General features: G+C 51.4%; 1 protein-coding gene across 1 annotated transcript; it reads left to right on the top strand.

The window, feature by feature from the left end:
* Window positions 1-12088: 12088 nt before the first annotated feature.
* On the top strand, window positions 12089-19569 carry CCDC117 (coiled-coil domain containing 117). The gene is made up of 6 exons (XM_084820327.1): window positions 12089-12272; window positions 12384-13128; window positions 13222-13299; window positions 13447-13656; window positions 16562-16699; window positions 17092-19569. The coding sequence occupies exons 1-6, from the start codon at window positions 12089-12091 to the stop codon at window positions 17342-17344; spliced, it is 1608 nt and encodes a 535-aa protein (XP_084676453.1). The 3' UTR covers window positions 17345-19569.
* Window positions 19570-19850: the final 281 nt, after the last annotated feature.

Here is a 19850-nt window from a genome sequence, read left to right as displayed (position 1 = left end):
CCGCCCCTTCCTCCGTGCCCGCCCCACGGGGGCCCAGCCAGGCGCCGACGAGCAAGCCGCCCCGCCGCGCCGCGCCGCGCCGCGCCCCCTCCGCAGGCTGGCCCGGAGGACCACGCCGGCTCTGACCCAGCCGCCGGTCCCCGTCGCGCCTGCGCGCTGCCGGCGCTCCGCCAAGGCAAGATCAGCCCCGCGAGCAACGGAGGCGCTGCCTGGGTCCCTCCCTGTTGCCGAGCGGCCTTCGCCTGGCGGGGGAAGAAAGCGGAGCCCAGCTCCGTGTGGGAGGGATTCGGCCAGGAGCCGCGTGACCTGAGCTTGAAGGGTTACCGGGAGGGCGGGATCTGCGGGAGGTCGCTCCGTCTTTCCCCTGTCTACCCCCCGCTACTCTTCTGTCTTCTTCCTTCTTCCTCCAGCAAGTGCTACTGACCACGGGGCTGAGAGCCAACTTACCCTGGGATGGAAAATTGCTGTATCTCCAGTAAAGTCCCCAGGCAAAAATGGTTGTGATCAAAAACAAAGATGGCAAGGACCCAACAGAAGCAGAAGAGATCAAGAAAAGGTGGCAAGAATATACGGAAGATCTGTATAGGAAGGATAATAATATCGGGGATAGATTTGACGGTGTGGTCAGTGAGCTAGAGCTGAAGAGAGAGGTTGAATGGGCCTTAAGAAGCATTGCTAATGACAAGGCAGCAGGAGATGACGGAATCCCAGCTGAACTGTTTAAAATCTTGCAAGATGATGCTGTCAAGGTGATGCATGCCACATGCCAGCAAATTTGGAAAACACAAGAATGGCCACCAGATTGGAAAAAATCAACTTATATCCCCATACCAAAAAAGGGAAGCACCAAAGAATGTTCAAACTATGGAACAGTGGCACTTATTTCACATGCCAGTAAGGTAATGCTCAAGATCGTGCAAGGTAGACTCCAGCAATTCATGGAATGAGAACTGCCAGATGTACAAGCTGGGTTTAGAAAAGGCAGAGAACTAGAGACCAAATTGCCAATATCGGCTGGATAATGGAGAAAGCCAGGGAGTTTCAGAAGAACATCTATTTCTGTTTTATTGACTGTTCTAAAGCCTTTGACTGTGTGGATCATAACAAATTGTGGCAAATTCTTGGTGGATACCAAGTCATCTTGTCTGCCTCCTGAGGAATCTGTATAACGACCAAGTAGCGATGGTAAGAACAGACCACGGATCAACGGACTGGTTTAAGATTGGGAAAGGAGTACGGCAGGGTTGTATACTCTCACCCTACCTATTCAACCTGTATGCAGAGCACATCATGCGACATGCTGGGCTTGATGAAGCCAAGGCTGGAGTTAAAATCACTGAAAGAAACATTAACAGTCTCAGATATGCAGATGATACCACTTTGATGGCTGAAAGCGAGGAGGAGCTGAGGAACCTTCTGATGAAGGTGAAAGAAGAAAGTGCAAAAGCTGGGTTGCAGTTAAACCTCAAAAAAGCCAAGATTATGGCAACCAGCTTGATTGATAACTGGCAAATAGAGGGAGAAAACGTGGAGGCAGTGACAGACTTTGTCTTTCTAGGCGCAAAGATTACTGCAGACGCTGACTGCAGCCAGGAAATCAGAAGACGTTTACTTCTTGGGAGGACAGCAATGACAAATCTTGATAAAACAGTGAAGAGCAGAGACATCACACTGACAACAAAGGTCCGCATAGTGAAAGCAATGGTATTCCCCGTAGTAACCTATGGCTGCAAGAGCTGGACCATAAGGAAGGCTGAGCGAAGGAAGATAGATGCTTTTGAACTGTGGTGCTGGAGGAAAATTCTGAGAGTGCCTTGGACTGCAAGAAGATCAAACCAGTCCATATTCCAGGAAATAAAGCCAGACTGTTCACTTGAGGGAATGATATTAAAGGCAAAACTGAAGTACTTTGGTCACATCATGAGAAGACAGGATACCCTGGAGAAGATGCTGATGCTAGGGAAAGTGGAAGGCAAAAGGAAGAGGGGCCGACCAAGGGCCAGGTGGATGGATGATATTCTGAAGGTGACGGGCTCGACCTTGGGGGAGCTGGGGGTGGCAACGGTTGACAGGAAGCTCTGACGTGGGCTGATCCATGAAATCACAAAGAGTCGGAAGCAACTGAATGAATAAACAACAACAACAACAACCAGTAAAGTCTGTTCCTAACCCACCTTTCCAGTGGCTACTGACGGGGTGGGGTGGGGGGCTGATTCAGACTTCAGGTTATTGGCCTAGAAGCCAATAAAGAAGAAAAAGGCTTTTGCAAAGAATCTCCTGGAAACCTGCCAGTACTACCGATTGGATAGAAAGCAATCTTGGAGGGGGGAATATGGGTGAAGGAAATATACATGCAGCCTTGGAAAAACTAGGCACCAGGAACTACCAGATATGGAAGTTCTAGATGAAAATGGTGCTAGTGAAAGAGAACTTGGGGGAGGTTTTGGAATTGGCTTGCCCAGCAGAAAACCCCCAGGACTGGGACAAAAGGGACAGAAAAGCAAGGGCAACAATTGCTCCATCAATCCAAAGTGACCAGTTGCTCCACATCAGGAATGAGAAAACAGCTAAGGGAATGTAAGAGGCTCTGCAGGAAGTGCACCAGCCTACCAGCATAAATGCTCTTCTTGAAGAGGAAGCTGTTTAAAATGAGGCTTGAGAAAGAAGCCAGCTCACCAGACCAGATAAATGCAGCCTTGCAAGTTGTTGAAGAGCTGTGAGCAATTGGCTCAGAGACCCCAGAGGAGGATGTCATGGCCATCATTTTGTGCAGGGGTTCTCCTATGAACCCTCATAACAGCCTTGGAAGCGCACCCTGAAGCATAGCTAAAGCTAGACTATGTAACAGGCCAGGCTGATTGCTGAGTAGAATTACAGGATGGAAAACATGGCCCACACCTCATGCAAGGGGACAAAGGCTAGGCCAGAGAAAAAGGCTATGAGGAAATCAGAACAAGCCTTTGTGGGGCCAGGACACATTTCAAGAGAGACTGTCCCAAAAATGGCCATAAGAGGGAGCCAAAGAGCAACGAAGGGCAAGGCAGAGCAAACCGCCCAGCATTTCTGTTGATCCTGGTTTGGGTCCTGGACTCAGGAGTTAAGCAGCCACATGACTAGCTGGAGGGAGTTCTTCAAGGAACTAGATCACCAGAAGCAGGGTTACATTTACCTGGCTCATGGGAAATGGATTGAAGAAGCTGGAATAGGAGAAGGCACCATAGACTGTATAGTACCACCACATGGTGGGAAGACAAAGCTGACAGATGTCTTGTTTGAGCTGGACTTGGAGGGGAGCTTGCTCTCAGTAAGAAACCTTACCACAGATGGATTTGTCCTGCTTTTCAAAGGGGATCAATCCCAGTTCTCCAGAGAAGGAAGGTTGTGGGGCAATGCCAGGATGAGGAACTCTTATGTATGAGATTGCTGGCAGCAGAGAAGAGGTCAAGAAGGCAGACCGCACCCCCACAACAGTTGCATCCACCTCTGGCACAGACACATGGGGCACAGAAGCATGGAGGCAGCGAAGGAGCTGGTGACAAGAAACTCACAGCAGATCCCAGCGTGCAGGTCAAGGATGAGCTGTGTGTGCTGCATCAAGACCAAGTCTACATGAGCCCCAGTGCCCCAGGCAAGCGAAAGCAGAGCTAAAGAACCATTGGAGCTCGTCCACTCTGACCTCTGTGAACCAATGGAGGCAATAACCCCTGGAGGGGGAAAGTACTTCCTCATCTTAATTGATGATTATTCCAGGTTCACAACAGTGTATGTCATCAAGTGTAAGGATCAAGTTCTGAGCAAGCTGAAGGAGTTTGTTGCAGCAACCAAGAACAATTTCCACAAGACATTGGGCGCTATTCATACTGACAATGGAGGAGAGTGCATTGGAAAGGAAATCATAGAATCATAGGGTTGGAAGGGGCCTACAAGACCATTGAGGCCAACCCCCTGCTCAATGCAGGAAGCCTGATTCCCAGGTGGTCGCCCATCCAAGTACTAACCAGGGCAGACCCTGCTTAGCTTCCTCACCAGAACAGAATGTCATGACTGAGAGGCAAAACAGATCACTTCTAGACAGAGAATCATAGAATAGTAGGGTTGGAAGGGGCCTACAAGGCCATCAAGTCCAACCCCCTGCTCAATGCAGGAATCCAAGTCAGAGCATCCCTGACAGATGGCTGTCCAGCCTCGTCTTGAAGGCCTCCAGTGTGGGAGAGCCCACTACCTCCCTAAGTAATTGGTTCCATTGTCGTATTGCTCTAACAATTAGGAGGTTTTCCCTGATGTTCAGCCGCAATCTGGCTTCCTGTAACTTGTGCCCATTATTCCTTGTCCTGCACGCTGGGACGATTGAGAAGAGATCCTGACCTTTCTCTCTGTGACAACCTTTCAAGGACTTGAAGAGCGCTATCCTATCTCCCCTCAGTCTTCTCTTCTCAAGGCTAAACATGCCCAGTTCTTTCAGTCTCTCTTCACAGGGCTTTGTTTCCAGTCCCCTGATTTTATTTATTTTTATTTTATTTATTAAATTTATTAATCGCCCATCTGACTGGTCACCCAGCCAGTCTGGGCGATGTACAACCCACCATAAACAATTTAAAACAGTAAAATTTTACCATAAATTTTTTTTTTAAAAAAAATACCCTAACCCACCCCAAATGCCTGCCTGAACAACCACGTTTTTAATGCACGACGGAAGCTCATTAAAGAGGGGGCATGACGGAGTTCCCTAGGGAGGGAGTTCCACAGAGTGGGGGCCACCACAGAGAAGGCCCTCTCCCTCGTCCCCACCAGTCTAGCTGTCCTGGCTGATGGGACAGAGAGAAGGCCATCCGAGGCTGATCTTGTTAAGCGGCCTGTCTGGTGTTGCTGGAGGCGCTCCTTAAGATAGGCTGGGCCGGAACCATATAGGGTTTTAAAGGTCAAAACCAACACCTTGAATTTGGCCCGGAAAACAACTGGTAATCATCTGATCATCTTTGCTGCCCTCCTCTGAACCCTCTCCAGCTTGTCTGCATCCTTCTTAAAGTGTGGAACTCTGCATTCAGTTGGGTTTATCTTCCCCTTTCTCCCTCGCTTTTTGCTTCCCTTCTTTCCTCAGCTACTTGTAAAGCCTCATCGGACAGCCACTTTGCTTTCTTGCATTTCTTTTTCTATGGGATGGATTTAATTGCTGCCTCCTGAACAATGTTACGGACCTCTGTCCATAGTTCCTCAGGCACTCTGTCTATCAGATCTAATCCCTTAAATCTATTCCTCACCTCCACTGTATATTCATAAGGGATATCATTTAGGTCATACCTGAATGGTTTAGTGGTTTTCCCTACGTTCTTCAATTTCAGCCGAAATTTTGCAACAAGAAGCTCATGATCTGAGCCACAGTCAGCTCCAGGTCTTGTTTTTACTGACTGTATAGAGCTTCTCCATCTTTGGCTGCAAAGGACATAATCAATCTGATTTCGATATTGACCATCTGGTGATGTCCATGTGTAGAGTCGCCTCTTGTGCTTTGGAAAACAGTGTTTGCTATGATCAGCGTGTTCTCTTGGCAAAGCTCTATTAGCCTTTGTCCTGCTTCATTTTGTACACCAAGGCCATGCCTGCCTGTTATCTCGGTGATTTCTTGACTTCCTACCTTAGCATTCCAATCCCCTATGATGAAGAGGACATCTTTTTTTGGTGTTAGTTCTAGAAGGTGTTGTAGGTCTTCATAGAACCGATCAACCTCAGCTTCTTCAGCCTCAGTGGTTGGGGCATAGACTTGAATTACTGTGATGTTGAATGGTTTGCCTTGGATTCATACTGAGATCATTCTATCGTTTTTGAGATTGTACCCCAGTACTGCTTTTCCTACCCTTTTGTTGTCTATGAGTGCTACTCCATTTCTTCTAAGGGATTCTTGCCCACAGTAGTAGGTATGATGGTCACCTGAATTAAATTCGCCCATGCTTGTCCATTTAAATTCACTGATTCCTAAGATGTCGATGTTCAATCTTGCCATCTCATGTTTAACCACCTCCAGCTTACCTTGATTCATTAACCTTACATCCCAGGTTCCTAAACAATTTTGTTTTTTACAGCATCGGATTTTCTTTTCACCACCAGACACATCCACAGCTGAGTGTTCTTTCAGCTTTGGGCCAGCCGCTTCACTCTTTCTGGCTCTACTTGGAAATTCCCTCTGCTCTTCCCCAGTAGTATATTGGACACCTTCCGACCTGAGGGGCTCATCTTCCGGCATCATATCTTTTAGCCTTGTGATACATTCCACGGGGTTTTCTTGGCAAGAATACTGGAGTGGGTTGCCATTTCCTTCTCCAGTGGACCACATTTTGTCAGAACTTTCCGCCATGACCTGTCCGTCTTGGGTGGCCCTGCACAGCATAGCTTATGGCTTCACTGAGTTATGCAGGCCCCTTCGCCACAACAAGGCAGTGATCCATGAAGGGGATTTGGAAGCTATGCTTCTATTAATATAGCCCAAAATAGCATTTGCCTTTTTTGCAGCCGCATCACATTGTTGCCTCATATTCAGCTTGTGCTAGACAACAATTCCAAGATCCTTCTCACTTGTAATGTTGTTGAGCCACGTATCCCCCATCTTGTAACTGTGCATTTGGTTTCTTTTGCCTAGGTGCAGAACTTGGCATTTATCCCTATTAAATGTCATTCTCTGGTTTTCTGCCCAGCGCTCCAGTCTATCAAGATCACTTTGAATTTTGTTTCTGTCTTCCAAAGTATTAGCTATCCCTCCCAATTTTGTGTCATCTGCAAATTTGATCAGCATTCCCTGCACCTCCTCCTCCAAGTCATTCATAAACATGTTGAAGAGCACTGGGCCCAGGACTGAGCCCTGCGGCACCCCGCTCGTTACCTCTCCCCAGTTTGAGAAGGGCCCATTGATAAGCACTCTTTGAGTCCGATTCTGTAGGCAACTGTGGCTCCACTGGGCTGTTGTTTCATCTAGCCCACTTTGAGCTAGTTTGCTCATCAGGATATCATGGGGCACTTTGTCCAAAGCTTTGCTGAAGTCGAGGCATATTATGTCTACAGCATTCCCACGGTCCACAAGGGAGGTGACTTGATCAAAAAATGAGATCAGATTTGTCTGGCAGGATTTGTTCTTGACAAATCTATGTTGGGTTCGAGTCATCACTGCATTGTTTTCAAGGTGCTTACAGATGGACTGCTTTATCATCTGCTCCAGAATTTTCCCAGGGATTGATGTCAGACTAACTGGTCTGTAGTTCCCAGGTTCCTCCTTTTTACCCTTTTTGAAGATAGGGACCACATTCGCCCTCCTCCGGTCTTCTGGCTCTTCACCCGTCCTCCATGATTTCTCAAACAGAATAGACATTGGTTCTGAGAGTTCTTCTGCCAGTTCCTTTATGACTCTAGGGTGCAGTTCATCTGGCCCTGGAGATTTGAACTCATTCAAAGTAATTAGTTGTTCCTTGACCATATGCCTTTTGATCTCAAGCTGCAATCCTGCCCCTTCAGCCTGTACTTCGCCTTTGCCAGGGGGTCATAGACCCACTTTTGGGAGAAGACTGAGCCAAAGTAGGAATTGAGCACCTCTGCCTTTTCTTTGTCATCTGTTATCATTTTGCCATCTTTATTTAATAGCTGAGCAATCATTTCTTTCCTCAGTCTTTTACTATGCACTTAGCTGAAGAAAGCCTTTTTGTTGCTTTTAGCATCCCTCGCTAACCTCAGCTCGTTCTCAGTTTTAGCCTTCCTGATGCCATCCCTGCAATCCTGTGCTACCTGCCTGTACTCTTCCTTTGTAGCTTGGCCTTCCTTCCCCTTCCTATATGTGTCCTTTTTTGTTTTCAGGTCATCCCTAAGCTTTTTGTGAAGCCACATTGGCTTCTTCTGCTGTCTTCCACCTTTTCTTCTTGTTGGAATTGTTTGTAATTGTGCCTTGAGAATTTCCTTTTTAAAAGCTCCCACCCATCTTGACTCCTTTTCTCGTTAGAGTCGCTTTCCATGGGACGTGACTAATCATTGTTCTGAGTTTATTAAAATCAGCTTTCCTAAAATCCAGGGTACGCGTTTGACTACATTCGGCTTTTGCTACCCTTAGAACCAAGAACTCAAGTACAACATGGTCGCTTTCCCCCAGAGTTCCTGTTGTTGCAGAACTCAGAGTCAGAGAGACCACGGAGTGAAGGAAAAAGAGTTTTTCTTTATTTAACGTGCGGGCTTTATGGCTGGAATCACTTCCAAAGAGCCAAAAGCCCCGATTTACATCAGCAAATTGTTTTTATAGACATTATGACACATATGCAAAATCTCCCCCGCCCCTTTCTGTGTGGGTTTGCAGTATTCAGCATTTCCTCTCCTAGCACCATTGTTTATAATACAAGAAATGGGTTATAAGGTAGCCATGATAAGCAGAGAACAGCAGAGAACATGATATACATATCACTATGACCTTAGTCTTTGTTGACAAGATAAGAAATTCCTGTGTCTTGTCAGCTTACAAACATATATTTCAGAGAGCAAGAGCTCAGCAAGAACATGAAGCATGAGACTGCATGAGGCTACTTAGTCTGACCCCCGATATGGCTGCTACACTGTAACTGCTACTTTATCCGCTAAGTCATCTCTGTTGGTTAGGATCAAGTCAAGGATAGCCGATCCTCTAGTTCCTTCCTCTACTTTCTGTAGGAGGAAGTTATCCACCACACAAGTCAGGAATTTCCTGGAGGGGCCATGTTTTGCAGAATTTGTCTCCCAACAAATATCGGGGAAATTGAAGTCCCCCATTACTACTACTACATCATGCTTCCTTAAAACATTGGCTATTTGCTTTTCAAAAGTTTCATCCTCGTCTTCTCCTTGGTTGGGTGGCCAGTGGTAGACTCCGACCACCAGGTTTCTTTTACTCTTTGCTCCATTTATTTTGATCCAGATGCTCTCGATGGGGCTACCAAACTCCTCCTCCTGTATTTCTGTGCGGAGATAGATATTTTTCACATACAGTGCAACCCCACCTCCCTTTCTGTTCCTCCTGTTCTTTTTGAACAAGTTATATCCTTTAATTGCTGTATTCCAGTCATGGGTCATCCCACCAAATCTCAGTTACCTATCAAGTCATAATACCTAATTTCCCTCTTGTATTAAGAGTTCAAGTTCGTTCTGTTTGTTTCCCATACTCTGGGCGTTAGTATATAGACATCGAAGACCATGTGCTTCATAGTCTGGCTTTCTTCCCACGTGTCTGCGGACTATTATTGGGCGCTATTAGAGCTGTTCTCTCCGTTGCAGTGCATGAGCCTTCGTCCATTGTTACCACCAACATTACATCTCCCTTCCCCATAGGATTCAGTTTAAAGCCCTCCTGATGAAGTTCTTCATGCTGTGGCCAAACACAATCTTCCCAGCCTTTGTGAGGTGCAACCCATCCCTTGCCAACAGCCCATCTTCCAGGAAGTATAGGCCGTGGTCCCAGAATCCAAATCTCTCTTGTCAGCACCACCTTCGTAGCCAGTCATTCACCCGGAGTATTTTTCGTTCCCTTTCTATCCCTCTCCTAACAACTGGAAGGATGGATGAGAAAACTATCTGGGCCCCAAAGTTCTTGAGTTTCCTTCCCAAAGCTTCAAATTCTGATGTGATTTCTTCATAGCTCCGCTTGGCGGTATCATTCGTTCCCACATGGATGAGAAGAAAGGGATACCTGTCATTGGGCTTTATGAGTGCAGGCAACCTTTCAGTCATGTCTCTAATCTGTCCTCCTGGGAGACATGGTAAGAAGCATGCTGTCAGATGCAAATCTTCTATTCAAATTCTGGGGAGAGGCAGTGTCTATGGCAACCTACATACAGACCAGGTTGCCAACCAGGGCCACTAGCAAAACACCTTTCAGACTGTGGCATGGAGTCAAGCTGAAGGTGGGCCATCTAAGAGTGTCTGGGCATAAAGCCTATGCTCACATCCCAGAACAGAAAAGGACCAAACTGGTGGCCGTTGGCCTGTTTGGGGAAGAGCATTTCAACAGACAGTCTTATTAAGAACAACGGAGCTCGTGACCCCATCAAGACAGCCAGAGATTACAGCACAGGCTAGTTGAATGGTTTTACAATTCTGTTGTTTGAAATTGCGCACTGCCGTGATGGCTTTTTAGGGGGTTTCCTGGCCCAAAGAGCTTCCCTCCCATCGGCTGCCCTGAGATTCTTCTTTAAAATAGCTGCCCCAGCCATGTCGCCACACCAGAGCACAGGATATGGTGCAACCCAGCACCACTATGTAGCCCCCACACAGGGAGACAATGATGCAGAGGACAGGGCGTGTGTCATGTGGCGCTCCTGCTCACCCTCTGCCCCCTTCTCCCCTGCTCCACCAGGAAGCAAGGTCTGCACTACGCAGGAAAGGCACCAGCCCCACGGAGTGGCCTATTTCCCTCCTACCCACCCAGCAGAACTAGTGCACAGCTGGTGTCCCAAATACAGCACCCCTGGGTGCCACCGTGCCAGGCCCTGGTGTCTGCCCACCTGCCTGTCACCAGTCCCTCACCTGGACATCTGCACCTGAGCAGGTGGCGGCACTACCTGATGGGAGCTGCTGGTGTCCGGCAGTGCTCTGCGGGCATGTGGAAAAGGGCACAGAAAGCCTCCTAGACAGATGTGCCCTGCCTGCCTGCTTCAGTCAAGATATGGGAGAGGCAGGACTGGGGATGGGGGGCGACCCAGAAGGAAGGAGGGAAGCCAGGAGGGGCGACCAGCATAGGGGAAGAGCGAGCGAGAGGGACAGCAGGGGAGAGGGCAATAAAAACAGCAGCCAGGGTGAAAAAGAGCAAAGTTGGCGTGGGGAGGGACTCTGTACAGGCCCCATTTATGCACTGCCTCCAGAGAGCGCTTTCGGGGGCTTTGAATGCCCCTTTAGCAGCAGCAGCAGCAGCGCTAGCTCCAGGGGCCCAGGCCTGTCTGTCCTGTGTGTGCTTTCTGTCTGTATTGTGTGTGTTGGGGCAGGGGGCATTCTACATTCTCAGTTAAGAGCAAAAAAGAAATAAACCAGCAAACCTGTTTGCCAACCCTAATAAAAGAAATACGCTGCGTATATGCGATTTTGCATTTTAACTTCATTTATCATCGTACAAAATTATGCATGGTGTGGAGAAAGTGGATAGGGAGACATTTTTCTCCCTCTCTCATAATACTAGAACCCAACAGGGTCATCTCATGAAGCTGACTGGTGGGAGATTCAGGGCAGATAGAAGGAAGGGCTTCCTCACACAGCACATAGTTAAACTATGGAATTCGCTATCACAAGACGTAGTGATGGCCTCCAACTTGGATGGCTTTAAAAGGGGGTTAGACAAATTCCTGGAGGATAAGGCCATCCATGGCTATTAGGATGGCTATATATTATCTCCAGTATTGGAGGCAATACACCTTTCAGTGCCAGTCCTGATTGACATATGCTACCTCCAGTATCAGAGGTAGTAAGCCTATGTACACCAGTTGCTTGGGAACATGGGAGCAAGGGTGCTGTTGCATTCATGTCCTGCTTGTGGGTTTCCCGTGGGCAGTTGGTTGGCCTCTGTGTGAACAGAATGCTGTACTAGATAGACCCCTGGTCTGATCCAGCAGGGCTCTTATGTTCTTTTAGCCTTCTCCCGTATGAACCTGCCAAGGCCTTATAATCTTTCCGTACCCCTACCTTCAGAAGCGCATTTGGCAGTGACGCGAAAGAGGGCCTTCTTGGTGGCTGGTCCCAGACTGCGGAACTCCTTGCTGAGGGAGGCTAGATCCACGCCCGCTCTGCTGTCCTCCTGATGGCAGGCAGAGACCCAGTCTGTGTTCAGTCAGGCCTCTGGCCTGTAAGTGGCTGTTGGGTTGGATGATGCTCTCGTTCTGTGATTGCTGTGTTTTGAATTGTGCTTTAATGCATTTGTATTATTTTTGTTTTAATCAACTTTATGATTGTAAGCTGCCTTGAGTGCCATTTTTCTTAGTACAAATCGAATAAATAATCAAAAATCAAATGAACCTTGCTTTGCCTCATTGCAAAACACATATAGTGGAGAATAAGCAGCATTTATTTGTAGAAAAGGAGAACACACTTTTGAAGCAAAAATAATACCATGCCCATCCGTACTGTACGGCGCTTTTTAGAAAGCAGCCGGAAGACCTGCTGCTGCCGTGTCCAGCGGGCTCGCGCTCGCCTAGGCGCTGACCAGCGGTTGCTCAGGGGCCCTGCATCAGCACTGCGCTCCGGGCCCGCCTGCACCGCTCAGGACAAGGCGGCTGACGCTTTTTCTGCCGAGGGCTGAATTCCATTTCGGAGCAACTTTTGGGGCGCATTCCGGCGGCGGGCGGGGCCAAAATTAAAAAACACCAGCCTACGTCAGCTCAAAGCTCTTCCTGTCAGGAACGTAGCCTTAGAAGGGGCATTTCAACGGGGTGGGGGCGGCGGCTGCGAAAAAGCCGGGAAACCACCAAGCCGCCGGTGGCTGCGGGGAGCAGGGCGGCCCCCCGGGGAACCCCGCCGAGGCGCTGCCCCTGGCCCGGAGACAGCAGGGCCTCCTCCGTCGCGGCCCCGTCCCCGGGCGCCAATCCCCCTCGCGCGCGGCGGGGACGCAGCTGAGCGCGGCCCGCGGGCACGCCGAGGCGCAGCCTGGGGGCGCGCGCGGCCACCCGCCGAGCGGGCTCTCCCGGCCCACGGCTGGCTCCGGGCGCCGAAGGCCGGGCGCGGCTGCCGGGGCGCGGGGCGGCTCCTTCGCACGCGCCCGCCGAGCTGGGCGCCTGGGGCGGCCTCGGCCCGCGAGGGCGGGGCGGACGCGCCCCCCCGCGGCGGCGGCGGAGAGACGCGCCGCCCGCCCCGCCCGGCCCCGCCCGCGCGGGGACTGCAGCTCCCGGCGTGCTCGGCGGCAGCCCGGGGAGGGCGCCGGACGGACGGCCGCTCCCTGGCGCGCGACGCCTCGGCTCTCCCGTGCCCGGCGGCGGCGCCGGGACGCTGCGCGGCGGCGGGCATGATCCGCCGCCGCCCGCCGGACGGGCCGGGCCGCCGCGGCGGCCTCCGCCGCAGGCCGGCGCTCTGCCCGCCGCAGGGCGCCCGCCCCGCGGCCGGGCCCGCGGCCGCGCCGCTCGGGGGGCTGCCGCAGGCGGCCCGCCGCCGGCCCAGGTACGCGCGGGCGGCGGGGGCGGCGGGGGGCGCGCGCGCGCGGCCGCGTCTCGCGCCCGCCGGCTCAGGGCGCCGCTGCTCTCCTTGCTCCAGGGCGCCGCTCGGCTGCGGGAGGAAGCGCCCGGCGGAGATGGCGGCGGCGGCGGCGGAGGCGGCGCAGGAGCCCGGCGCGTGAGTGAGGGCTGCGCGGGCGGGGAGCGCGGGGCCGGGCCGGGCCGGGCCGCGCCTGGCGCCGGGGAGCGGGCCGCCCCGCCCGGGCAGCTGCGCAGGCGCCGCTTGCAGCGGGGGCCCCTGCCAGCCCAGTTCTTCCCTCCCCAGCGGTCCGGCGGGCAAGAGGCGGCTGACGGGAGCCGCGCCGGGAGCGGCGCGGGCGTGGAGCCTGCCTGCGCGCCAGACAGCGGGCGGCCCCCCGCGGCCCCTGGGCCAGCTTCCGGGGCCGCTGGAAACGCCGTGCGAAGAAATGGAGCAGGCGACGGGGGAGCCGCTGGGGGAGGCCGCCCACAGGAGGCTGCAGGAGATCGAGGACAGGTGAGCGCCGAGGGGGCCTCGTGGGCGGCCGCGCGCTCGGAGGCCGCTGAGGGTCCGCGCGCTCCGCAGGGGGGCGGGGGCGGGGGCAGGCAGGCGCGCAAGTGCCGCTGGGGCTGCTTCTGGCTAGCCCCCCCCCGGCAGCAGCGCGACGTGCGGCTCGGAAGAGGGCCCGTTCCGGAGCTCAGGGGAAGCTTGGCTTTGTAGACTGCGTGCGTGAGCACCGAGGCTGGGCGCACAGTGCAAACTGGGCCCATGTGCTTGTAATGGCTTATTTTGCATAAACAATAATACTTCAGCTAAAGATAAGAAGTAGAGAGGTGAATGGGCCACCTGACCCACTTGGGAGTGTTGCTAGAAGTTCTTCCTTGTTCCCACTCATAGAATCATAGAATAGTAGGATTGGAAGGGGCCTACAAGGCCGTCGAGTCAAACCCCCTGCTCAATGCAGGAATCCAGGTCAGAGCATCCCTGACAGATGGCTGTCCAGCCTCGTCTTGACCGCCTCCAGGGTGGGAGAGCCCACCGCCTCCCCAGGGAAGTGGTTCCGTTGTCATATTGCTCTAACAGGAAGTTTCTCCTGATGTTCAGCCGGAATCTGGCTTCCTGTCACTTGAGCCCATGATTCCGTGTCCTGCACTCTGGGACGATCAAGAAGAGATCCCGGTCTTCCTCTCTGTGACAACCTTTCAAGTACTCAACAGCGCTATCCTATCTCCCTTCATAGGGCTTTGTTTCCAGTCCTCTGATCATCTTTGTTGCCCTCCTCTGAACCCTCTCCAACTTGTCTGCATACTTCTTAAAGAACTGGACACAGTACTCCAGATGAGGCCTAACCAGTGCTGAGTAGAGGGGAACTAGTACTTCCTGGGATTTGGAAGCTATGCTTCTATTAATGCAGCCCAAAATAGGCATTAATAAACATGTTGAAGAGCACTGGGCCCAGGACTGAGCCCTGCAGTACCCCGCTCATTATCTCTCCCCAGTTTGAGAAGATCCCATTGAGAAGCACTCTTTGAGTCCGATTCTGTAGCCAACTGTGGATCCACAGGATCGTTGTTTCATCTAGCCCACTTTGAGCTAGTTTGCTCATCAGGATATCATGGGGCACTTTGTTCAAAGCTTTGCTGAAGTCGAGGTATATTATGTCCACAGCGTTTGCACAGTCCACAAGGGAGGTGACCTGATCAAAAAATGAGATCAGATTCATCTGGCAGGATTTGTTCTTGACAAATCCATGTTGACTTTGAGTCATCACTGCATTGTTTTCAAGGTGCTTGCAGATGGATTGCTTTATAATCTCCAGAATTTTCCCAGGAGAATCAGCCAGTCATTCGCCCGGAGTATTTTTTGTTCCCTTTCTATCCCACTTCTAACTACTGGAAGGATGGATGAGAAGACTATCTGGGCCCCAACGTTCTGGAGTTTCCTTCCCAAAGCTTCAAAGTCTGACGTGATTTCTTCGTAGCTCCACTTGGCGGTATCATTTGTTCCCACATGGATGAGAAGAAAGGGATACCTGTCAGTGGGCTTTATGAGTGCAGGCAACCCTTTAGTCACGTCTCTAATCTGTTCTCCCAGGAGACAGCATACCTGGCAAGTCCACGGGTCTTCGCGACATACCTGGGTCTCGATCCCACGCAGCAAGGAGTCTCCCACTACTACTACTCTTCTCTTGTTGTTTTAGACCTTGGTTTCATCGCCTTCACTTGACTGACCTTCAGCCTCTTGCTCGCTGTCATGCAGGTTCCCCTGTGATTCTTCCTCTGCAGGCTGTCCTCCAATCTCATCCGCAAGTACCTGGAATCGGTTCTATAGCTCCACTGCTTCCACTGGTGCAGAGTGGCGTCTAGTTCTTCTCCTAGCTGTCACCCTTTTCCAAGGAGTATCCTCTACTCCATTTTTCTTCTCCTCAGCATTTCCCACTTCTGCCTCATCTTGCTGTTGAGCTTCTGGTCTTCCCTTTGCTGCTGCAGTTCCCCCATTCTGTCCAAGAACTCCTTGTGTTCTCTTATTCCCTGGAGAGTCGACAGTCGCCGCTCCAGTCCACTTACTTTTTCTTCCAGCAGCGTGATCAACTTGTACTTGTTGCAGGTGTCGGCCATGTTGTTCTCAGGCAAGAAAATAAACATGGCACACAACTTGCAGGTCACCACCACTGGAGAGTCTTGTCCTTCCATTGCCTCTTTTCCCTTTTTGTGTCTAGCTTCCTGATTGTTCTAGAGTAGCCTGTGCCTGGCCCTATACTCATTGCAGGTTAAAAACAGAGTCCCACTGGTATGGAAGTGTGTGTTAAAAGACAAATAAATGGAAAAAGTTAGTTAAAAATAAAATAAAAAAAGTTAGGGGCCTCCCCCTTGACCTCCCCTGCCGAACTCCCCTGGCCAACTCCTGTTTGCTCCCCCTGTTCTCTCGCTCTGACCACTCGCTCTCTGGGAGCTTGCTTGCTTCTATAGTCCCTAGCCCAGCTGGAGCAGCTTCCTCTGCTCTGCTCAACTGGGAGGCGGGAAACAGACTGACTCTTCCAGACCCACACTGACCTTGGGAGGCAGGCAGCCTAGGCAAATCTCTCTCTTTAATGGAGGCCGAGGTCACTGGAGTGCCTGACACTGCTCCTGCCTGTGGAGCCGAAGCGGCTGCTGTGTACTGTCTGACCCACCTTGGTCCATCTAGCCCAGCTTTGTCAACACTGACTGGTGGCAGTGGCTCTGTCTCCAAGGCTTCAGCTGGATTCTTTTGTAGCTCTACCTGGAGATGCTGCTGGGGATCGAACCTGGGACTTTCTGCATGCAAAGCTGGGCTCTAGCCCTGAGCCACCTCCCCTCCCCCTACAGGGCGCCCTGGCAATAAGCTTGTCTGGTCAGGAGCGACATCTGCTAAAAAGGTTCCCCTCCCTTCCTTTTGCCAGAATAATTGACGACGACGATGACGTACTTGCAGAGGGGAGTGTGAGCAGTGCACCCACCCTTGTCCTCTCCGACACACTGAAAACTGGGCTGAAGAGGGATTACCAGGAAGTCCTGACAAAGAAAATAATTGAGTCCATGTAAGTGGTGTTGCCCCGCAGGAGCTGCCCAGCCGGAAGAGGCTGGCAGGCAAGGCACAGCCTCACTGGGGCACTTGGGAAGGGCCAAGGGCAGCTGGGCAGAATAGGGCCATGGAGTCTGAGCTGCTGTGGAGAGGCATCAATCCTGTCTTAAAGCTCCAGCAGCTGAAGGGCAGCCTTGCCCCACCCTGTGCCAGCTACGGATGCCCAAGGAGGTACTGGGGCAGCAGTAGCAGCATCCTCATGAAGGGGCAAAACATACTCTGGAGACCCTTGATTCTACACTGGGGGGGGGGGGGGACCAGCCCCAGTGGCAGAGCCTGGCAAGGAGAGGAATGCCACTGGGTTCTCTGCAGTGGCTGGTGCTGATTCCAGCCCTCCCTCCCATGCAGGAGCCGTCCCTCCATGGAGCTGGTGCTGTGGAAACCTCTCCCGGAGTTCCTCACTGAAAGAGCAAAACCTGTTTCTGTTAAGAACTACAAGCCGGGAGGAGCGGAAAGGAGCATTGACAAGCCAGCAGCCCTCGGCGCGGCCTCCCGCTCACAGACGTTCCCTGCACAGCGTCACCAAACAGAGATGCCTTTAGGCCCCCTCTACGGTGCTGTGGGACCCAGTGCTGGGGCAGATGAGGAGATGGAGTTGTAGGAGGAGTAGGGGAAGCTAGAGGGATGCGATTCCTTGCTTTTTTTCCACCAGCCATGCTTCAATTGCAGGTGCGTGTGTATGTGTGTGTGCTGTTGCTGGAGCGCTCATTGTAAGAACCCAGAGTGGATCGTTACAAGCCTGAGACATGGAAAACAAGAACCCCTGAAAACAACTGTGTGGTGGTTGGGGATTTTTGTGTGTTTTGCCCATGGCATGTTGCCTTTTTCTAGAGTAACATTCTGGATCTGGTTGTGTCATTCTGGCTCTGGCTACTTTTTATGTCTGCTGAGTCACAACCCTAGTTCAGTCTGGAGCAGGTTTTGGACTGCTTTCAAAGAAGAGGTGGGGTCTTGGGAGTTCACAGCCCCTTAAGCCTTGGGGGTTGGCCTGGCCCAAAGGGTGGCTATGAGAAAGGGGTGGAGGGATTCCAGTGCTCCCCGTTCCAGCTGTCACCACGAAGTGCCCAATCCAGTAGGGCAAGCCAAAACTTTCTTTAGACACAGAGACCAGGAAGAGCAGGTTTTGCTTTTTGCCAAACAGCCAAAAAGCCAAGAGGGCTTGGACCTGCTTCAGGAGTTGACAACGGGCCTCCCAGCTTGGACTCTGAGAAGCAAATGTAACATGTGAATTGGCCTTGGTGGAATTGGCACTTTGGCCAAGAGCAGCCCGAGTTGGCTGTACCCTGCGTGGCCTCGAGAGCCATTCAGATGCTTTCCAGGGGCCTCTTGCAGCACAGAGGCAACCTGATTGTGGCGGTAGAGTCCCAAATGTTCAGCCACTCTTGAAACCTGTGTCGCTTAAGCATTGACCTACTGGAAACGTCAGATGGTGTGTTCCTCTCCGCCCCCCTTGTCCCAGAGGAAGAAGGAACTGGTCTGTGGCTGCTGCTGCGAGCCCACTGGGGGTACAGTCAGAAACACTGATGCGCAGCGAGCACAGAGATGCTTCCCTCTGGGTCAGGGCCTTTTGCGTCTAAAGGGCTAAGAAATGGCTTTTCTCAGGAAAAGCACAGGATTCCCAAGCTGCCAGGAAGCCACGGAATGGGCCTTCCATAAATCTGGACTTGTCTGGAAGGGTGACATCAGCAGAACTTGCTCCTGAGAGAGGGTTTTCCACCACACTGGTCTTCCCTGTTGTGCTTTGCTTACCTGAGAAGGAGGTGCCTCAGGGATTCTGTTGCCCCATTTTCTGCTGGTGTAGGATTTTTTTAAAAAATCTTCCTCCTTGCCTCTCATCATATGGGAAAAGAGCCTTCATAGCGAATATGCAATTTCTTTTCTACTTTGATACTGGATGGATGTTCAAAATACTACGAATATCTGAAAGAACACCTCATATAATGTTTACACCTTACACCTTGATTTTATCTTTGGCAAAGGTGCCTAGCTGCTTTTGCTTCTAAATAACCTTTTTTCCTTTTGGCAAAAGTGGCCTTTCTGCCATGCAGTCCGTAATCCCTCTCATCTGTTCCTTAACTTGCCAGTTAAATGGACTTCTTATCTGTGTGGTCTGAGTCTAGCCTGTAGACCTGGAGGGAGTGTCACAAATTACACCCGTGGGAAGGAAGGGGCTTCCTTGGAAGGTGGTCAAAATCCACTTGGCTTACGTGTCCTAGCACACGAAAGCAACTCTAAGGTGTTGGGAGACGTGAGATCAATGCTTGGTCTGCTCCGGAATGGTCCAGCTGGGGTCTCCGTGGCTGACATGGTGGAGGGATAGCGGAGCCCAAATGTCTGGCCATGGAGTGGATCAGGCACATGTCCTCAAGAGTCAGGGACATTGGGCTGTGCTTTTTTTTAACAAGGCCACTGCTAATGATGTTGGCAAAGCTTCATTTTTTGAAGAGTAACCTCAGTAAGGAAAAGGGGAACGATCTAATTCCCCAGGTAAATACATCCAGTCCCTCCATTTTCTCCACTGCATAACTGCAGCCATTTGATCTGAAGCCAGGAAGGGCAACCTTTGCCCAACGCTGCCCAGTCTTCGTAAGGAATATTTAAAGATCTGCTTGTCACTCAAGCATATTTGAAAAATGTTTTTTTGAATGAAACATCTGAGTGGTGGATGGATGAGTAATTCACCAATTTGTTTTTGTAATTGAAGCTTGTCCCAGCTTCCTCAAAGGAACATGTGTCACACCGGGATAGCTTAGAGGAGGAAGTTCTGGGAATGTTTTTGGTGGAGTTCAATTTATATGTCAATAAACTTTTTTAATGTTTGTAGAATGCTGTGTGCTTGTCTTGCTGCCAGCCATCGAGGAAGAGATGGCTTAGCCAGAGTTCCCTACAAAGGCTGCAATGACTATTCTCCAGGCTGCTCAAATGTTTGTCTTGACCAAATCTTTCTCTCCTCCTAGATTCATGGGACGAGGGGGATGGCTAGGCAAACAAAGCCCTGTTGAAATCAGTGCCTGTGAAAACATGCATCGTCAGCCTCCTCACATTCCACCGCTTTCGGTGGCGGAGGCCAGCCTTCTCAAGGGGCGCATTCTGCCACACATTCCCCT

This window comes from Heloderma suspectum, chromosome 13 (assembly GCF_057233095.1).
Source record: "Heloderma suspectum isolate Gila_16-S chromosome 13, 16-S_ref, whole genome shotgun sequence".
Lineage (NCBI taxonomy): Eukaryota > Metazoa > Chordata > Lepidosauria > Squamata > Helodermatidae > Heloderma > Heloderma suspectum.
This window is presented reverse-complemented; position numbering and strand designations above follow the sequence as displayed.

Excerpts from the sequence above, each read along its gene's own strand:
- CCDC117 (XM_084820327.1), top strand. The coding sequence starts at position 12,089 with ATGCCCATCCGTACTGTACGGCGCTTTTTAGAAAGCAGCCGGAAGACC. Across the intron at positions 13,300-13,446 it reads GCGGCGCAGGAGCCCGGCGC|CGGTCCGGCGGGCAAGAGGC; the intron begins GTGAGTGAGGGC and ends TTCCCTCCCCAG. Across the intron at positions 16,700-17,091 it reads AAGAAAATAATTGAGTCCAT|GAGCCGTCCCTCCATGGAGC; the intron begins GTAAGTGGTGTT and ends CCTCCCATGCAG.